Source organism: Schistocerca serialis, chromosome 5 (genome assembly GCF_023864345.2).
Source record: "Schistocerca serialis cubense isolate TAMUIC-IGC-003099 chromosome 5, iqSchSeri2.2, whole genome shotgun sequence".
Taxonomy (NCBI): Eukaryota; Metazoa; Arthropoda; class Insecta; order Orthoptera; family Acrididae; genus Schistocerca; species Schistocerca serialis.
The window spans coordinates 716,085,477-716,103,232 of record NC_064642.1 but is presented as its reverse complement, the minus strand read 5'-3'; the positions used below and the strand labels follow the sequence as shown (position 1 = coordinate 716,103,232).

At 41.2% G+C, this 17,756-nt stretch overlaps 1 protein-coding gene across 2 annotated transcripts in view; it reads left to right on the top strand.

Annotated features, from left to right (window-relative positions):
- Nucleotides 1-17,756, top strand: part of LOC126482319 (vezatin-like) — a 111,655-nt gene that overhangs the window by 56,307 nt on the left and 37,592 nt on the right. For both annotated transcript variants that reach the window (XM_050106361.1, XM_050106362.1), the window contains one exon: nt 8,810-9,058. In XM_050106361.1, coding sequence (XP_049962318.1) covers nt 8,810-9,058 — 249 coding nt within the window. The remainder of the gene's footprint in view (nt 1-8,809; nt 9,059-17,756) is intronic.

Below are 17,756 nucleotides of genomic sequence, written 5' to 3'. Positions count from 1 at the left end.
AATGTGCTGCGAATACATAGAAAGATAGATCCCTTATCATTTAGCTACAAAATAGCAGGTCAGCAACTGGAAGCAGTTAATTCCATAAATTATCTGGGAGTACGCATTAGGAGTGATTTAAAATGGAATGATCATATAAAATTAATCGTCGGTAAAGCAGATGCCAGACAGATTCATTGGAAGAATCCCAAGGAAATGCAATCCAAAAACAAAGGAAGTAGGTTACAGTGCGCTTGTTCGCCCACTGCTTGAATACTGCCCAGCAGTGTGGGATCCGTACCAGATAGGATTGATAGAAGAGATAGAGAAGATCCAACGGAGAGCAACGTGCTTCAGTACAGGATCATTTAGTAATCGCGAAAGTGTTACGGAGATGATAGATAAACTCCATTGGAAGACTCTGCAGGAGAGACGCTCAGTAGCTCGGTACGGGCTTTTGTTAAAGTTTCGAGAACATACCTTCACCGAGGAGTCAAGCAGTATATTGCTCCCTCCTACGTATATCTCGCAAAGAGACCATGAGGATAAAATCAGAGAGATTAGAGCCCACACAGAAGCATACTGACAAGCCTTCTTTCCACGAACAATACGAGACTGGAATAGAAGGGAGAACCCATAGAGGTACTCACGGTACCCTCCACCACACACCGTCAGGTGGCTTGCGGAGTATGGATGTAGATGTAGATGTAGATAGACTGTGGTAGAAATGTTCACCTCTTTCACTCTGTATCCCCCCTAATAAAAATAGAAAATTATCCCATGGAAGAGCAACAGATATTTCCTTCACCTGAAGAAAGTTGGTGTAGCTGTGGAGGAAATCCGATTCCCAACAGACTACTCTGCTAGTAACATTACTAAAATCCTCCAGTCTGTTATGCTGTGGTCGTCTCAGATCTGTTATGTTGGATCCTCGTTAGCCGCTTTTATGTCATTTAATTCTCTCTGTAGAGCTGTACCATGGGAAGCAAGGCAGTATGTTGGTTGGTGGCTGGTATCCTCATTCTCTAACACGAACTGCATGCAATTATTAACTAGGTTCTTTATTAACATAAACAAAGAGCTACTTAACTTAAGCTGACATGTGCTGTGGTACAAGCTCTCTGTGTAGTTCACCTTAGCCTCACTGCTAGTGAAGTAGAAGTCTGCAATGTTTACTATAAGGTTGCTATATGCTGCCTGTCTCTGTGCTAGAGGTTAAGTCTGCAGCTCCGACTTGGTGACACTGTGGAACGCACTAGGTGCAACAGGCTCAAACTTAATTGAACTAACTGGGACAAACTAACTAACTGGCTCACCAGTCCACTGCGGCGATCCTAAATACTGGCAGCCGAGAGGGTGTTGGTAGCACGTCTGTCTGTCGTTGGCCTCAATCGATCTTCTTGTGACCACTGTGCCACACAGTGTGCTGGTGCCAGCTTACGCCAGCACATGTTAATTAATGTGCCCTGGAAGAAAACACCTAACAGCCTGGAGAATTTCAGTAATTTTAACCTTTCTGGCTGTGAAAGTTTAAATTTTACAGTAGTCTTATACTCTCTGACATTACAAAGCCTATTACAGAACCCAAGCTGACTCCAGAAGGGAAATGATTTGAGGCCAGAAAACTAGTTTTAGTTAACAGATTATACTAAGTACTTCTATGAGAGTGATAGCTGAACATATATAAACAAACATAGATTTTACATTTTGTAATATTTACATACGTCCAGGTCGGGAGATCATGTATTGGATGATTATAGATTTGATCTTTCTGCTATCTCCACCGCTCCTCATTGTGGGTGATGTTAATGCCCACAAGAGTTTATAGGACAGTTTCAAAATTTCCCAGTGGTGTGGTCTACTAGAAAAAGTGTTTTTAAAATTATAATCTCTGTATCTCAAACTCTAGGTCTTCCACTTTAACTTTGCATATGGCTCTGTCTCGGCTATCAATATTTATCTGTAAGATTGGCTTTCTCCCACCAACCTTTTGGAAGGTGCTTGCCGATGTATGCAACAGTGGCCAGTTTCTGATGGTTCTATGGTTCTCTCTCTGCCATACTGAAACCCATCAAAAATGCTCACCAATCTTGAATTTAAAGAATGCCAATGACTTTTCCTTAAATCCTGGTCTTGCCTCCCAAGGGTGAAGTGAAGATATCCTCTGACAGACAAATACTGTGATATCACAGCTGACAAAAGCAGAAACCTCTCTTTCTTCAGGATTTCACTGCAAGAAACCTATACTCTAATGAAACCATGAAATAGCCATCAGCATTAAAAATCATAGACAGGCTCTCCAGCAACATGAGCAACATTTGAGAGATACACTTATCACCTTGAAAAGTCTTTGAGTCCATACCAACACTCTATTTTTAATCCACAAGAAAGAATATTGGGTAATATTTGTAACCACTGTAGGGACTGTCACCACCTCCTCTCAAATATGGACAAAGTATGCAATATTTGTGGACAACAGCTTCCTCTAGTAACCTAGGCATCTGTTAGGATAATGTCACTTAGCCTGACTCATCATTGTTGCAAAAACTAGCAACACACTTTGCCTAAACCACAGCATCTGAAAGTTACCCTCCCACCTTCCACCTCCATAAAAGAATAGCTGAGAATATTTATCTGGGCTTTTATTCTGAAGATGAGCTTTTTTATATAATCACACATGCTCACGTGATACTTACAGAAGTGACTCTGAGCACACCATAACTCACTGCCATCCCTGAGACATTCAAGACCTTATTTCTGACCATCAAAGTCTTTGAGTCCACCATACCCACAACTATGGGCATAACCCTGTAAACAAACTATTAGATCATTTGGCCAAGGAGGCTGTCAGTAAGGACCAGACATGATTTGTAATTAAAGGCTCTGAGACAGAGCTGCCCCAAAATACATATTAAAATAAATTCCTAAATAATGTTTCTTGACTTCCGCAGGGCATTCGATACAGTTCCCCACAGTCGTTTAGTGAACAAAGTAAGAGCTTATGGACTATCAGACCAATTGTGTGATTGGATTGAAGAGTTCCTAGATAACAGAACGCAGCATGTCATTCTCAATGGAGAGAAGTCTTCCGAAGTAAGTGTGATTTCAGGTGTGCCACAGGGGAGTGTCGTAGGTCCGTTGCTGTTCACAATATACATAAATGACCTTGTGGATAACATCGGAAGTTCACCGAGGCTTTTTGCAGATGATACTGTAGTATATCGAGAGGTTGTAACAATGGAAAATTGTACTGAAATGCAGGATGATCTGCAATGAATTGACGCATGGTGCAAGGAATGGCAATTGAATCTCAATGTAGCCAAGTGTAATGTGCTGTGAATACATAGAAAGAAAGATCCTTTATCATTTAGCTACAATATAGCAGGTCAGCAACTGGTAGCAGTTAATTCCATAAATTATCTGGGAGTAGGCATTAGGAGTGATTTAAAATGGAATTATCATATAAAGTTGATCGTCGGTAAAGCAGATGCCAGACTGAGATTCATTGGAAGAATCATAAGGAAATGCAATCCGAAAAAAAAAGTAAGTAGGTTACAGTACACTTTTTTGCCCACTGCTTGAATACTGCTCACCAGTGTGGGATCTGTACCAGATAGGTTTGATAGAAGAGATAGAGAAGACCCAACGGAGTGCACCGCGCTCCGTTACAGGATCATTTAGTAATCACAAAAGCGTTACGGAGGTGGTAGATAAACTCCAGTGGAAGAGTCTGCAGGAGAGAGGCTCGGTACGGGCTTTTGTTGAAGTTTCGAGAACGTAGCTTCACCGAGGGGTCAAGCAGTATATTGCTCCCTCCTACGTATATCTCGCGAAGAGACCATGAGGATAAAATCAGAGAGTTTAGAGCCCACAAAGAGGCATACCGACAATCTTTCTTTCCATGAACAATACGAGACTGGAATAGAAGGGAGAACCGATAGAGGTACTGAAAGTACCCTCCGCCACACACTGTCAGGTGGCTTGCGGAGTATGGATGTAGATGTAGAATGTTGTACCAAATTTAAATTATCAGACTGCATTTCGCATATTCCCACGCAAATTTAAATAATGCTGGTTATCATTTTGGAACTGTTGATATGTGATACCAAATGATGATTGTCAAACGGGTAGTAGCTAGTCTTAAGGCTATGCCTTGAAAGCCACTTAGCTCTGTGTAGCAGTGGTTTAGGGGCATGGCTTCCTTGGAATATGGATCTTATAGGTGTCCCAAATGCTCTGGTGTTTCAGCCTAAGGGCGTCCTGCCAACCTGCACACAATTTTCATGTTCCACTGCTTACGTCAAAAGGGAATGAACAGAGTTGCTGAAAATTCCCTATCAAATCGCTGTCTCTGTATCTATCTGTTATGCTTTGATGTGTCATTAATCGATGTTTAGTGTTAATGTTTCGATACTGTTTTAGACAGGTTTTTTTTTAAACTTCCTGGCAGATTAAAACTGTGTGCCCGACCGAGACTCGAACTCGGGACCTTTGCCTTTCGCGGGCAAGTGCTCTACCATCTGAGCTACCGAAGCACGACTTACGCCCGGTCCTCACAGCTTTACTTCTGCCAGTATCTCGTCTCCTACCTTCCAAACTTTGCAGAAGCTCTCCTGCGAACCCGCAGAACTAGCACTCCTGAAAGAAAGGATATTGCGGAGACATGGCTTAGCCACAGCCTGGGGGATGTTTCCAGAATGAGATTTTCACTCTGCAGCGGAGTGTGCGCTGATATGAAACTTCCTGGCAGATTAAAACTGTGTGCCCAACCATGACTCGAACTCGGGACCTCCGCAATATCCTTTCTTTTAGGAGTGCTAGTTCTGCAGGTTCGCGGGAGAGCTTCTGTAAAGTTTGGAAGGTAGGAGATGAGATACTGTCAGAAGTAAAGCTGTGGGGACTGGGTGTGAGTCGTGCTTCGGTAGCTCAGATGGTAGAGCACTTGCCCGCGGAAGGCGAAGGTCCCGAGATCGAATCTCAGTCGGGCACACAGTTTTAATCTGCGGAGGAAGTTTCATATCAGCGCACACTCCGCTGCAGAGTGAAAATCTCATTCCAGGTTTTTTTTTTTTTCCTGTTGGCTGGTCTATCTACCTTTGGAATAAGTTTGCAAATGTCCCGCCAGACTGCACGGTAACATGAGTAACATAAGTATCATCACCTAGTGAGAATGTCACTAATGATTTGAGGAAAAACAGCAAGAAATATAAGCTCTGTGCGAAATGTATTCTATTACTTTAGTTTCCTTGCTTGCAGACTGCAGGTAACATGCATTATTAGCACGTTTCTTTTTCTGAGTGTGCTATGCGTGACTTCAGTTAGTTTTGCTTTCTTGTGAATAACAGCAGCATACACGAATTTGAAACCAACACATTGTGATTTCATTGTGCAATTTATTGGGTAAAATTTTGAAACATGTGGTTAAGATGAAAGTGAAGGAAGTTGGTGCTCACAGACCAGTGTAAACATGACTCAAGAACAAAAACAGTCAAGGGTATACAAGCAATTTTAACAGAAAAATGCACAAAATGCAGCTGAGTGGATGAGTGTAGTTTATCACTTAAAAGGCATATTTTTGTAATACACAAGTATAAATACGACAAATATGGTGTGTAAACTACCATGGTGGTCTGCTCTGGTTGTGCATGTCAGCCAATCACAGCACAGGATCCATGATGTCACAGCAAGATCGCTGTTTTGTCAAGCAAATTTGTCTGCCACCCCCACCATACTATCCCTCCCCCTTCCCGCTCCAGCCTCCTCCTTACCCCCACCCAGTCGCCACTCCCATCATGCACTGGTGCTGCTGCTCGTAGTGTGGTTTCAGTTGCCTGGGACTGCAGGTGTGTATTGTGTGTGTGTGTGGGGGGGGGGGGGGGTCGTCTTTTTTTTATTTTATTTTATTTTTAATTGTTGACGAAGGCCCTAATGGTCAAAAGCTATAATTGTGAGAGTATTTTTGTTGTGCCTATCTGTGACTCACCATCTCCACTATATGGTGAGTAGTAACTTTCTTTTTCATAATATTGTTACATTCCTTCCATCCTGGATTTTCTGTTGTTTGATTGCTGTCTAGTTCTTGACTCAATATGAACAATGACCCACAAGTTTCAACAGTTGTGGCAGATGTTTGGCTATGCCATACATTGGCAGATTTATTGTGTTTGCTTTCATATCTAGTGGGATTCCCTTGTTGTGTGTTTTTGGAAGGTCATACAGCCACTGTGATGCAGGTGCTAGGGGTAAAGCATTCTGACAGTATTGTTGTCTGGACCTGAGCTCTTGAAGAGTGAGGTAGTCTTCTGCATCACATGTTGTGGATTCTACTCGATTTGGTTATATGTGATCCTTTGGCAATGTGTCAATGTTCTGGCACTGATCATTTGACATTAACAACATTGTCACATTGCCTTTGTCTGCTGGTAGGGCCATTACATTGTCGTCCTCTCAGAGGGCCTGTATTACCCAGCATTCTGCCACCGAGATGTCGATCTTCGGCGTTTTGGCCTTGTCGAGGACTGTGCAGGTCTTCCTTCTCACTTCTTCAGCAGTATCAGAGGGGAGCCCACAGATGGTTTGCTCGGTGCTGCTGCTGATCACGTGTTTAACGTTCTTGCAACTGGTGCTAAATTCAGATCTTTTGGCAACACAGACATTGTTGCCTCATGCAATGGCTTCCTGCTCAGATTGATGATGGGTCTCAAATTACTATTGCTGGTGTTCTGCAGCTAGCAACTGGTCGCTGATGAAACTTGTACTGTTTTGCTGTAGATCTCCACTTGCAGAGGTCTGTGAAGGTGCTTCCATCCACTTACTTCTGAGTGTAGGCTGAGATACTTGAGGCAAGGTGCAGTTTTGGAAGTTCTAGTCTGCTAACACAGATGGGCTCCCGTATCAAGCTCAAAATGGCACACTGTAGACTTAATTTTGTTGCAAGAAGGTGAGGCTCCTGAGCAGCCTTGCTTTCTTGATCAGCAGTTTTTGTAACATCTTGAAGCTCTGCTGAATCTACATCTACATTTATACTCCGCAAGCCACCCAGTGGTGTGTGGCGGAGGGCACTTGACGTGCCACTGTCATTACCTCCCTTTCCTGTTCCAGTCGCGTATGGTTTGCGGGAAGAACGACTGCTGGAAAGCCTCCGTGTGTGCCGAATCTCTCTAATTTTACATTCGTGATCTCCTCGGGAGGTATAAGTAGGAGGAAGCAATACTCAAGTATAGGTCGAACGAGCGTTTTGTAAGCCACCTCCTTTGTTGATGGACTACATTTTCTAAGGACTCTCCCAATGAATCTCAGCCTGGCACCCGCCTTACCAACAATTGATTTTATATGATCAGTCCACGTCAAATTGTTCCGTACGCATACTCCCCGATATTTTACAGAAGTAACTGCTACCAGTGTTTGTTCCGCTATCATATAATGATACAATAAAGGATCCTTCTTTCTATGTATTCACAATACATTACATTTGTCTATGTTAAGGGTCAGTTGCCACTCCCTGCACCAAGTGCCTATCTCTTCATTGTAGTGTTTGCGGTATGGAAATGTAGCCATTTTCGTTGTCCTGGCGTTAGTTCATTTTGTCTGCTACTTTGCTACTAAGCTGCTTTCAAGAATATGTGTTTAGTTACAGCCAGTTGGAAGGATTTTGACTGTGGACAATTACAAAGAAAGTGCCAGAAATGTTGGAGAAGTTGGTGGGATTTAGTTCATTTGTGGTTTGGATCTGTTTGATTGTAATGTCACTTTTAGTAACAAACTAACGATGCTTGATGATCAAAATCTAATATTCTCCTCATTATTTTTTCCCCACATGTTGTAATTTAAACTGTCCTAAATGAATACTTGGGCATTTCCTGTTTTTCTCTTGTGGGAACACGCCAGAAAATAGGTTGACATCAATTTTAAATAAAAGGTATAATAGAAACCAGTTAATGTATAACTATCTCTGTTGGTTCATTTGTGAGGAGGGTATAATCCAGCAGTATTTCTGTGTTTCTTTTCTGTGCCTATTTTTACACTGAGACTTTGTTTCTGTGTTTGACAGCCAACAAAGAAATTATTTCAGGAGGAGATGTCAAGTTCCTTATTGAAGTTACGATATTTCTCCTGACTGGAAATCTGACACCAAACTGTAGTTGTTTCTTAAGGTCAGAAATCACTGGTTTTTCTTTGGATATTCTATAGTTCCCTTATTCAAAGTGATTTTCGCTGATGTATCTCTTTTCAAATATTTCTGTATCTTGGATGCTTAGTTTCTGCATTGCTATGTTATTTGCTTCAGTTTTACAGCCGTGAGAAGAGTACTAATGTTCAAAGCACCAATAAAATATCTACTTTTGGGCAAAGACGTTTGGGAAACTTTGGTGCATTCCTGCATATTTCATCTTTATTAAAAGGAACAATGCATTAAAGATGCTATGTTCCTTTTTTTAATTACTTTGTGTGGCATATGAGTGCAGGACATGTGTGTTGATAAGTCTCTGTTCCTGTTTTTGCACTTTATTGCCCCATACATATCCCACAGCCTCTTCCCCTGCTCAGCAACACTTTTAGCTTAGGAGTATGATGTTTTGTAACTAGTATGTTGAAAAAATGGAATTTCAGGTAATTCAATTGTGTTTTGTATGTGTACTGTATGTGTACATCTGGACGGTACCAACTTCATAAAATAAATTATAAATGAAATTGGTTGATTTACTTTGCTTATGTCTTGGGAATATAGGTCACAGATAAAAATGAGCAGCAAAAAACATCCTCCACAGATAAGTTCTGTTTATTTTTTCTGCTGATAAAATTAAATTTTTAACTATATGCATTGTTGCAGTTGGCATGTGCTGCCTTTAGGTGGGCTTGTAGGTGCAGTTACATGGACACTGAAGAGCCCACTGCTTATAATAGGCATCCCTACACTACTACTGTATGCTGCAGTGCGCTTGGCAGGCGAACGGTATCACAGACGCTGCTTGCGGTCCGTGGCGGCTCTTGTTGGAGCATTGCAGGAACTGCAGACCACTTCCAAGAAGGCACTAAGACGTTTGCAGGAGAATGAGCTGATTGCACGAGGTTTCATGTTGTAAGTAACAGCTCCATTAAATGGATTATTTAGTTTTATGGCATATGTTTAAAAGGCTGAGGTAAGAAAAACATACCTCACAATAAGAGGTCTCACTTTTCAGCTTAGAGAATTTGAGGCCAACAATACAATAAAGCAGCATAAACTGAAAGAAAATGTAAGCATTCAATTTATATATTTTTGTTTATTATTCCATCACCTGTTTACACAGCACACAGTATGAAAACTTTACAAACTGCATCAGAGATCAGGAACTCAAAAATTAAAATGTAGCAATAATCCATCAGTTATTATTAGGCACAAAATTCACAGAATACCTACTGCAGATGCTATTAGGCTCTAAAATCTGAGTACCTGTACCTGACCACAAAAAATACTCAGTAACACTTACAATGTGTACTTCATCTGTCTGTGAAGGGAAAATACAGAAATAATAAAATGCAAACTTTTTAAGAAAAGACCACTGCACATGAGCCGCTCACTTGAAAAGACAGGACAAGACAGACTCTGTGAGAGTGAAATGCACATGCTTCTTGAAACTTCCAGGCTGGCTTCTACCTGGTACTCTGAACATGTCTATGTATAGACACATTCAGAGTACCAGGTGGAGCGCGTAAATATGTTCAGAGCACACAGAGACAGGTACAAAGGTGCGAGCGATAACACGTCCAGAGCAGTTAAAGGGTTAACCCTGAAGTCTCGACTGGGACTCAAACATGGGATCTTTGCCTTTGCTCAGTCAGTAGAGCATTTGCCTGCCAGAAAGTTTCATGTCAGTGCACACTCTGCTGCAGAGTGAAATTTCATTCTGGATCCTTCCGCCATGATTACATCATGGGAAAAGAGTCCCAGGGACTACAGCTGTCCTGCTTGTTGCTGGTGGAAAACACACGAGTTTGAAAACAATAAACTGGTAGCCAAGATCGCAGGAATTCTTTTTATTCCATGATTACCGGTTTCGGTGAAACTAAAACCGCTATCATCAGATCTAGGGAGGACAGAAAACAGTATAAAAGTGGGCTTGGATTCCACTTATATAACACGCATACATATAAATTTAGGTACATACCTAAGGACACATACAGGTTACAACATCAAGGCAGACAATGGTGATATTAATAGTTGCCTATAACATGCAGGCCTTACAAAATTGTCATAGGAAGCACATAGGCACCCAAGAGAGATGACATTATAAACGTTAAGTGTCTCCATCACACAGAAGGGCAAGCTAGGTACTACCGCAATTCCGGCTCTGCTCTTACACTACAGGCCGCGTCGCGAGATGGTGCTAGCAGAAGAGGCACCAATGACGGTCACAGCTTGTGTCATAACAGGCTCTGCGTGTGTGGTAACACTATGTCATTAGCTTGTACATAATTCTGAGACTGCCAAGTTACACAGCTCAACTTATTTTGGGTATATTACACACACACACACACACACACACACACACACACACACACACACACACAACCTCACCCCATGCCTCTGCCTATCACATCACATTGGTCACACTTTGTCACGCTCACTGGTGCTGGCTCAGCAACAAATTGTAGTTATGTTGCAATTTAATACACGTGTACTATTTTAAATCTCCAGTGCTGCCTTGTTACATTTAGTTAAAAAAAAGAAAGTTCCCTGGAAGCTGCTGCAACACCATTCCGGTATGTTCCAGCTGAAATTAATCCCTGGTTGTCAGGGAAACAAAAAATGATTGCAAGGATGTTTTGGCATTCCCTGTATATAAGGACAACATGAGAAACTTCTCGGGTGTTTTAAGGGTTGACTTGGCAGTCTGAAGATAGCACCACACACAACCACACACACTGTCTGACCAGTCAGAACAGGAATAACAGAGATATGGCCACTAGCCTCCATGCCACCACCAATCTGCACGACACCCAACTATCTAAATCTCTCTGTTTTAAGTGGCACTTGTGTTGCACACAGCATTCAGTTACTTCTTACATGAGGTTTGGTGTACTCCGAGTGTTATGAGTCAGTGGTTGTCTTTTACCAGTAGTCATGTATGTTCAGTCTCCTTTGGCACCAAGAGTAATGGTTCCAGCCACTGCTGTTGCAGTGTGCACCTTAATTTGCTGGACATGTTATCACAATAGCCAGAATTGCAGACAGTTTTTTGGCTATCCCGGGCATGTCAGAGCTATTCCTTTATTTATACTTGAATGCAGATCTAGGTGTCTCACTTACCATGGCTGTTTTTTCTAAACACATGCTTTAGGCATTCTAATCACGGTTCCAAATGGTTAGTGTCATAAATAACTCTTTCTATGTAAGTGCATGTGTTTAGGCAGTCCTGTTCTGTTTAGGCAGCCCTTTTTTGCATTACCTGAAGATAACTTCACACATTTGGGTACAAGTCAAGTCAGTTATAAGCACCATGAGGCCACGTTAATAAAATGTTGATGCACCAGTGAAAGCATTCTGTCAACATTAGTGCCAAATCTTTGAAATGTCCCATAAATATATTTGCCCCTGCAAGTGACAGCGGAAAACTCATTGGAGTACTGTTTGTCATCTGACAATGCTTTGTAAGAAGTACATGATGTTATATAGTGGCAGAATTCCAATGGCTCTACTTGGATTAACAGCTACATCATTGGAGCCTATCATCTGTTTTCTTGAGGGAAGTCATTTTCCTGCATAGGCTGTATTATTTTTGAAATAATCACTGTATTTCATGATTTAACTGTTAGCTAATTTCACCTGCTTGAGCATTATTAAGGTACCTGGTGATAAAAACAATACCAACATTTACAACAGCTTCAAGAACAAGTAAGAAATAAAATCAGAAATATACACACATGAAAATATATGCACTTATGTTACTTGCATCACTGCAAAACATTGTAAACATGTACCCTCATGCACTGAGATGACACAATTTGAGGGATAATGACATGCACATATACAGATGGTAGTAGTATCATCTGTGCAAGGTATAAAAGGCCAGTGCATTAGTGCAGCTGTCACCTATACTCCAGTGATTCATGTGAAAAGGTTTCCAATGTGACTGTGGCTGCACGACTGGAATTAACAGAGACTTTGAATGCAGAATGATAAGTGGGGATAGACACATGAGACATTCTGTTTTGAAAATTGTTAGGGAATTCAGTATTCCAATATCCACAATGTCAAGAAATTGCTGAGAATACCGTATTTCCGGCATTACCTCTCACCACAGACAACACAGTGTCAACAGCCTGCTCTTTATGACCGAGAGCAGTGGTGTTTGCTGCTGGTGCTAACAGACAACTGACACTGCGTGAAATAATTACGGAAATCAATGTAGAATGAACGTCGAACATATCTGTGAGGACAGTGTGGCGTTAATGGACTATGGCAGCAGACGATCAACACGAGTACCTTTGCTAATAGTACGTTATCATCTACAGTGCCTCTCCTGGGCTCGTGACCATGTATGTGGGACTCTTAGATAACTGGAAAATCATGGCCTGGTTAGATGAATCCCAATTTCAGTTGGTAAGAGCTGATGTGGTAGAGTTCAAGTGTCATGCAGACCCCACAAAGCCATGGTCCCAGATTGTCAACAGCGTACCATGGAAGTTGCTGGTGACTCCAGAATGGTGTGAGCTGTACTTACATGGAATGGACTGGGTTCTGGGATCCAACTGAACCAATCATTGACAGGAAATGGTTATGTTTGACTCCTTGGATACCATTTGTAGCCATTCAGTGATGAAATTTTTATGGTTGCACCATGTCATTGAGTCACAGTTCTCGAGTAATTTGAAGAATGTTCTAGACAATTTGAGTGAATGATTTGGCCACCCAAATCACCCCACATGAATCACATCGAACATTTATGGGACATAATGGAGAGGTCAGTTCGTGCCCAAAATCCTGCACTGGCAACACTTTTGCAATTATGCTCAGCTATAGAGGCAACATGGCTCAGTATTTGTGCAGGTGACTTCCAACAACTTGTTGAGTCCATGCCACGTGAAATTGTTGGGCTACTCTAGGCAAAAGGAGGTCCAAAACGATATTAGGAGGTATCCCATGACTTCTGTCTCGTGGGTGTATATTCCAGATATGTGTGGTGGAAACAACATGTGCTGGCATCCTAAATAACAATTTTGTACAAGCAAGGTAGTTATGGTACAACCTTTTTCCTGCCATCAGTATTGTCAGTGGAGTTAAGAACTTGGTTTGCACAGAGTCCAACTTTCAAACCCAAAGTTACCTCCAGTTTTTTGTCAGCCAATAGGTTGTGAGCAGAGGGCTCATGCTGTCAGTGGCTATCATGTCCGTATGAATTTTTGGCAATCTTGTAAACATCAAATTTACTGCGGAGGTAGAGAGAGACAGTAAACTACACTTTTAGGACATGACACAAAGAGCAGGCAGCAGACTTAGTCTTGGAAACCTGTGCGTGTGGACATGTGCTAAATGAGACGTTTTGTTCATGTAGCATGAAGAAAGCTATCTTAACATGATATCTTACAAAGTAGGAGCTACAATGATGGAAAAAAATTGTACACTCTTTTGGAGGTTTTCACTTCACTCGAGATTTATTGTTGCAACAATGGATATGGAGTACATGAAATGATTACATTTACAGATCAATAGTACAATTGGTTCTGAAGTACTTGGTATCGACTCATATGGAAACACCAATATTAGGACAAGTGCTGACTCTGGCATACAGTTGATTGTACAGATGGCAAATACTGTCCTGGGATACATTTTGCCATGCCTGCTCGACCTGTTCACATAGTTCTGTAAGAGTTGTTGGTTAATGAGTTGCACAAGTCACATCTCGTCCCATCATATCCCACACCTGCACGATTGGAGACAAGTCCAGAGATTGTGCTGGCCAGGGAAATTGCTGCGTGTCATGCAGAGCATTTGGGTTTTACAGGCTGTGCGTGGGTGATCATTACCCTGTTGCAACAACCCATCACCTTCCTGTTGCAAAAATGGCAAAAGAACGGGTTTAAAAACATTCTGCACATACCAAGCACTGGTTAGTATCCCCTCCAGAAACACCAAAGGTGAATAAGGGTTGTAGTTTATGGCAGTCCAGACCATAAGGCCTGGTATGGCACGGACGCACTCTGTGAGACAAAGCTCACCAGGTCTACATCATAAGCGCAGATGACCATCACTTGCGTGCTGGCAGAATCTTCTCTCATCACTGAAGACAGTGATGCATCAGACCATCTTCCAAGTGATCCTCTGATGGCACCAGTCAAACCATGGAAGTCGCTGCCCTGGTTTGAGTGGAAAGCTGGCTAGACACATGCGTGCCCATAGTCCAACTGCTAATAACTGGTTTGTAACAATTCGTGTTGACACTTCTGGGCTCGCAAGCCTTCTTATGTGTGTGGTAGCTGCGCAATCTACCACTGCTGCCCTTACAGTATAAAGATCTTGGCAGGTGTCTGTGCTGCATAGAGGTCCAGATCCTCGTCTATGGGTGTGAGAATGTTCGTTGACCACTGATACCAGCGTCATTGCACAACTGATACATCATCTCTAACTTGTGTACTAACTCTGTAAAAGGACTGTTGTGTCACTTGTAAGACCACAATGTGACCCTTTTAAACTTGCTCAGCTGGCTTTAGGAAACATGTGCATCTCTGTGGCATGTTTTCCAGTTTGCTTCACATGTTTGCACCACACTGAGTCTTCTAGCTGTGAGCATTCCTTCTTAAAGAGTAAATACAGGTGGCACTCTGGTAGCTATGCCACCATGCTGTCTGTTGATGGACAATGCTGAAACTATTATCAGTACATCTACTATACCCTAGGTGGCATATGCCATAATAGAATCAAAATTTACGTCATCTTTCCAGGTGTACCAATTTTTTTCCCAGCGGTGGATTTTCAATAATAATCATTTGCAATCAAAATAAGAACCGCTTAAGTACAAGTTTAGAAAACACAGCTTTAGTAAGATTGATTTTTGATCCACATTTTGTACGTGAAACAAATGAGGATCAGTGATATGCATGGGGAGACCAGAAAACCTTCTGCAATCCTGCAGTACTGTAGCACCAAAACCAGTAGAATCAGGTGCTGGTTGCAAAGTCATAGTCTGAAGCTGATGTACTGACTGCCAACAGAGATCAGACATACACAGTCACCACTGCAGGGTGACCTTGGTTTCAGGACATTTACTGTATGCCACATCCCACCAAATATGATGATAACTGTATTGACCAGATCAATCAGTTTTAGCTGAATGCCACGCAGAGCAAAAATGCTATTTAATGCAGAATGAATTAGCCAGCCTGTGACGGTGGAGAGTAGATTGTAAAATGATCATTGAATAAGATTCCAAGAGATGAAAATTCTGGCTCACAGAGAATCACATTGGGGCTTTGTTATAAAATTGCCGACCAGCATATAATATGGGCATGCAAAACATATATTCTAGACCACCTAATTATGAACCTATCCAAACTTTTTGAGAGTGGTAGCAGTAAAGTGACCATGATCCTGTTACAGGAACAGTTGTCACCAATTGCAAAAAGATCATCAAGAAAGCTCAGATAGTACTAATGTTTGATTGAACTGATAGAAAGACACTGTCAACTAAGAACTAAAAATATTTGAGTCAGATCTGGGAAATGCAGTAAAATTGGGGTTTAAGTTGAAAGATGCTATAAATCATGGTATGCATAAGTACTTTGCAAGAAAAGTAACAAAAGAAAGCAAAGATCCATCCTGGTTTAATTGTATTCTTTATAGAATATTAGAAAATCAGATTGTATTACAGTCTCATAATAAGAGAGATTGCAAGGATGAAGAAGCAGAAAAGTTGATAATGATGATTTATCAGAAAATCCTAGGAAGTTCTGATCATACATAAAGTCAGTGAATGGATTCAAACCTTTCACTCACTCTCGTGGATCCCTCTGGTATCTAAACTGAAGAGAGTGGACAGAAAGCAGAAATTTTAAATTCTGCATTTGAATATGTCTTCATTCAAGATGATGGTACTTCACCAATGTTTGATCACTGCACAGACGTACAGATGAGTGATTTCAATGTTAACCCCTCCGGTATTGAAAAACAACTAAATCTACCAGGGCCTGATGGAATTGCAGTTGGATTTTACATTGAACACACCATGAAAATAGTAGATGAGTCTTGTTATTTGGGCAGCAAAATAACTGACAATGCCAAAGTAGAGAGGATATAAAATGCTGATTGACAATTGCAAGAATAGTTTTTATGAAAAAGAGAAAGTTAGTAAAACTGAATGTAAATTTAAGTTTTAGGAAGTTTTTGCTGGAGATATTTCTGTGAAGTGTAGTCTTATACAAAAGTGAACATGGACAATAAGCAGTACAGACAAGAAGTGAATAGATACTTTTGAAATGTGGTGCTACAGAGAGCTGTTGAAGATTAAACAGTGGAAACTCCAGGTTGGAATATTAACAATGTAAGGAAAAGATAGATTGCTTTATACCATGAAGATGACATGTGAGGTTGCTAACAGGTACAGTTAAGACACTTACACATTACCTTTGGGCCACAGCCTTTACCAGAAAAAGAAACACACACACATTCATTCACACAAGCAATGATCGCCATCTCCACACCTTGTCATTCTGGTCCAGGCTGGCAGCCGTGTGTGTGTGAGGTGTACTTGCTTGTGTGAATGAATGTGCACATGTGTCTCTTTCTGACAAAGGCTGTGTCTGAAAGCTGACGTGTAACTGTCTTTTAATTGTCCCTGTCTGCAACTTAACAGATCCTTTTTATGGTAAGTAGTAATCTATCTTTTCTTTACAGTGTTAATGTTGAAGATTAGATGACTAGCTCAAATAATAACTGTATTGGATAAAGCAAAAAAGAAATTTTTGGCAAAACTTCATTAAAAAAGGGTTTGCTTGATAAAATGCATTATGAGGCATCAAGGAAACCTCAACTTAATGATTGAAGGAAATGAAGCAGCTAAAAATTGTGGAGGGAGACCAAGGCTTGAATGTAGTAAGCAGGTTCAAATGGTTGCAGGTTGCATTAGTTATGCAGAGATGAGAAAACTTTCACAGGATGGGCTAGTGTGGAGATGTGCATCAAACCATTCTTCAAACTGAAGATGACTAAGACGATGACAACAACAACAACAACAACAAAAACAAAAACAACAGCAGCAACAACGCCACGGACCTAGCTTCTTTCTTAGCTCATATTTACTAAGATCCAGTCCCACAGCAAATACTCTCTTATGACTGGCAAAGCAGCACAGATCGGTCCAGTTTGCAAAAAGGTAATGTATTGGTTGCACAGAATTATAGATCATAGAATGTTCCATGCATTTTTGGGTGTACTCCATGTTTGATCTCTCACCTGATGGCATGAGTGTGCCAACTTTACCTTACAAGTAATTTGTGGTTGCCTTTCTTGGACTTAATTGCTTGAGAGGACCTGCTACACAGTGCCATTAAACTGTGCCTTGTGACTTCTCCTTTTGAAGTTGGGGCAGATGTTGAAAGAGAGCTCTGATCTATTTCAGTTACTGAACTGACATAATTCAGTTTGCAGTAACTCTTCTGTATTATAACGGCAAAGTTTCTGCTGTATATTTACTTTACAATTTCAGGCAATGGAGATGGTTCATAACTTGTAATTCACAGTAGATCATAGTATGTATGTAATACTTTGGGATTAGAGCATGAATGACAGTTCTCATCACGAG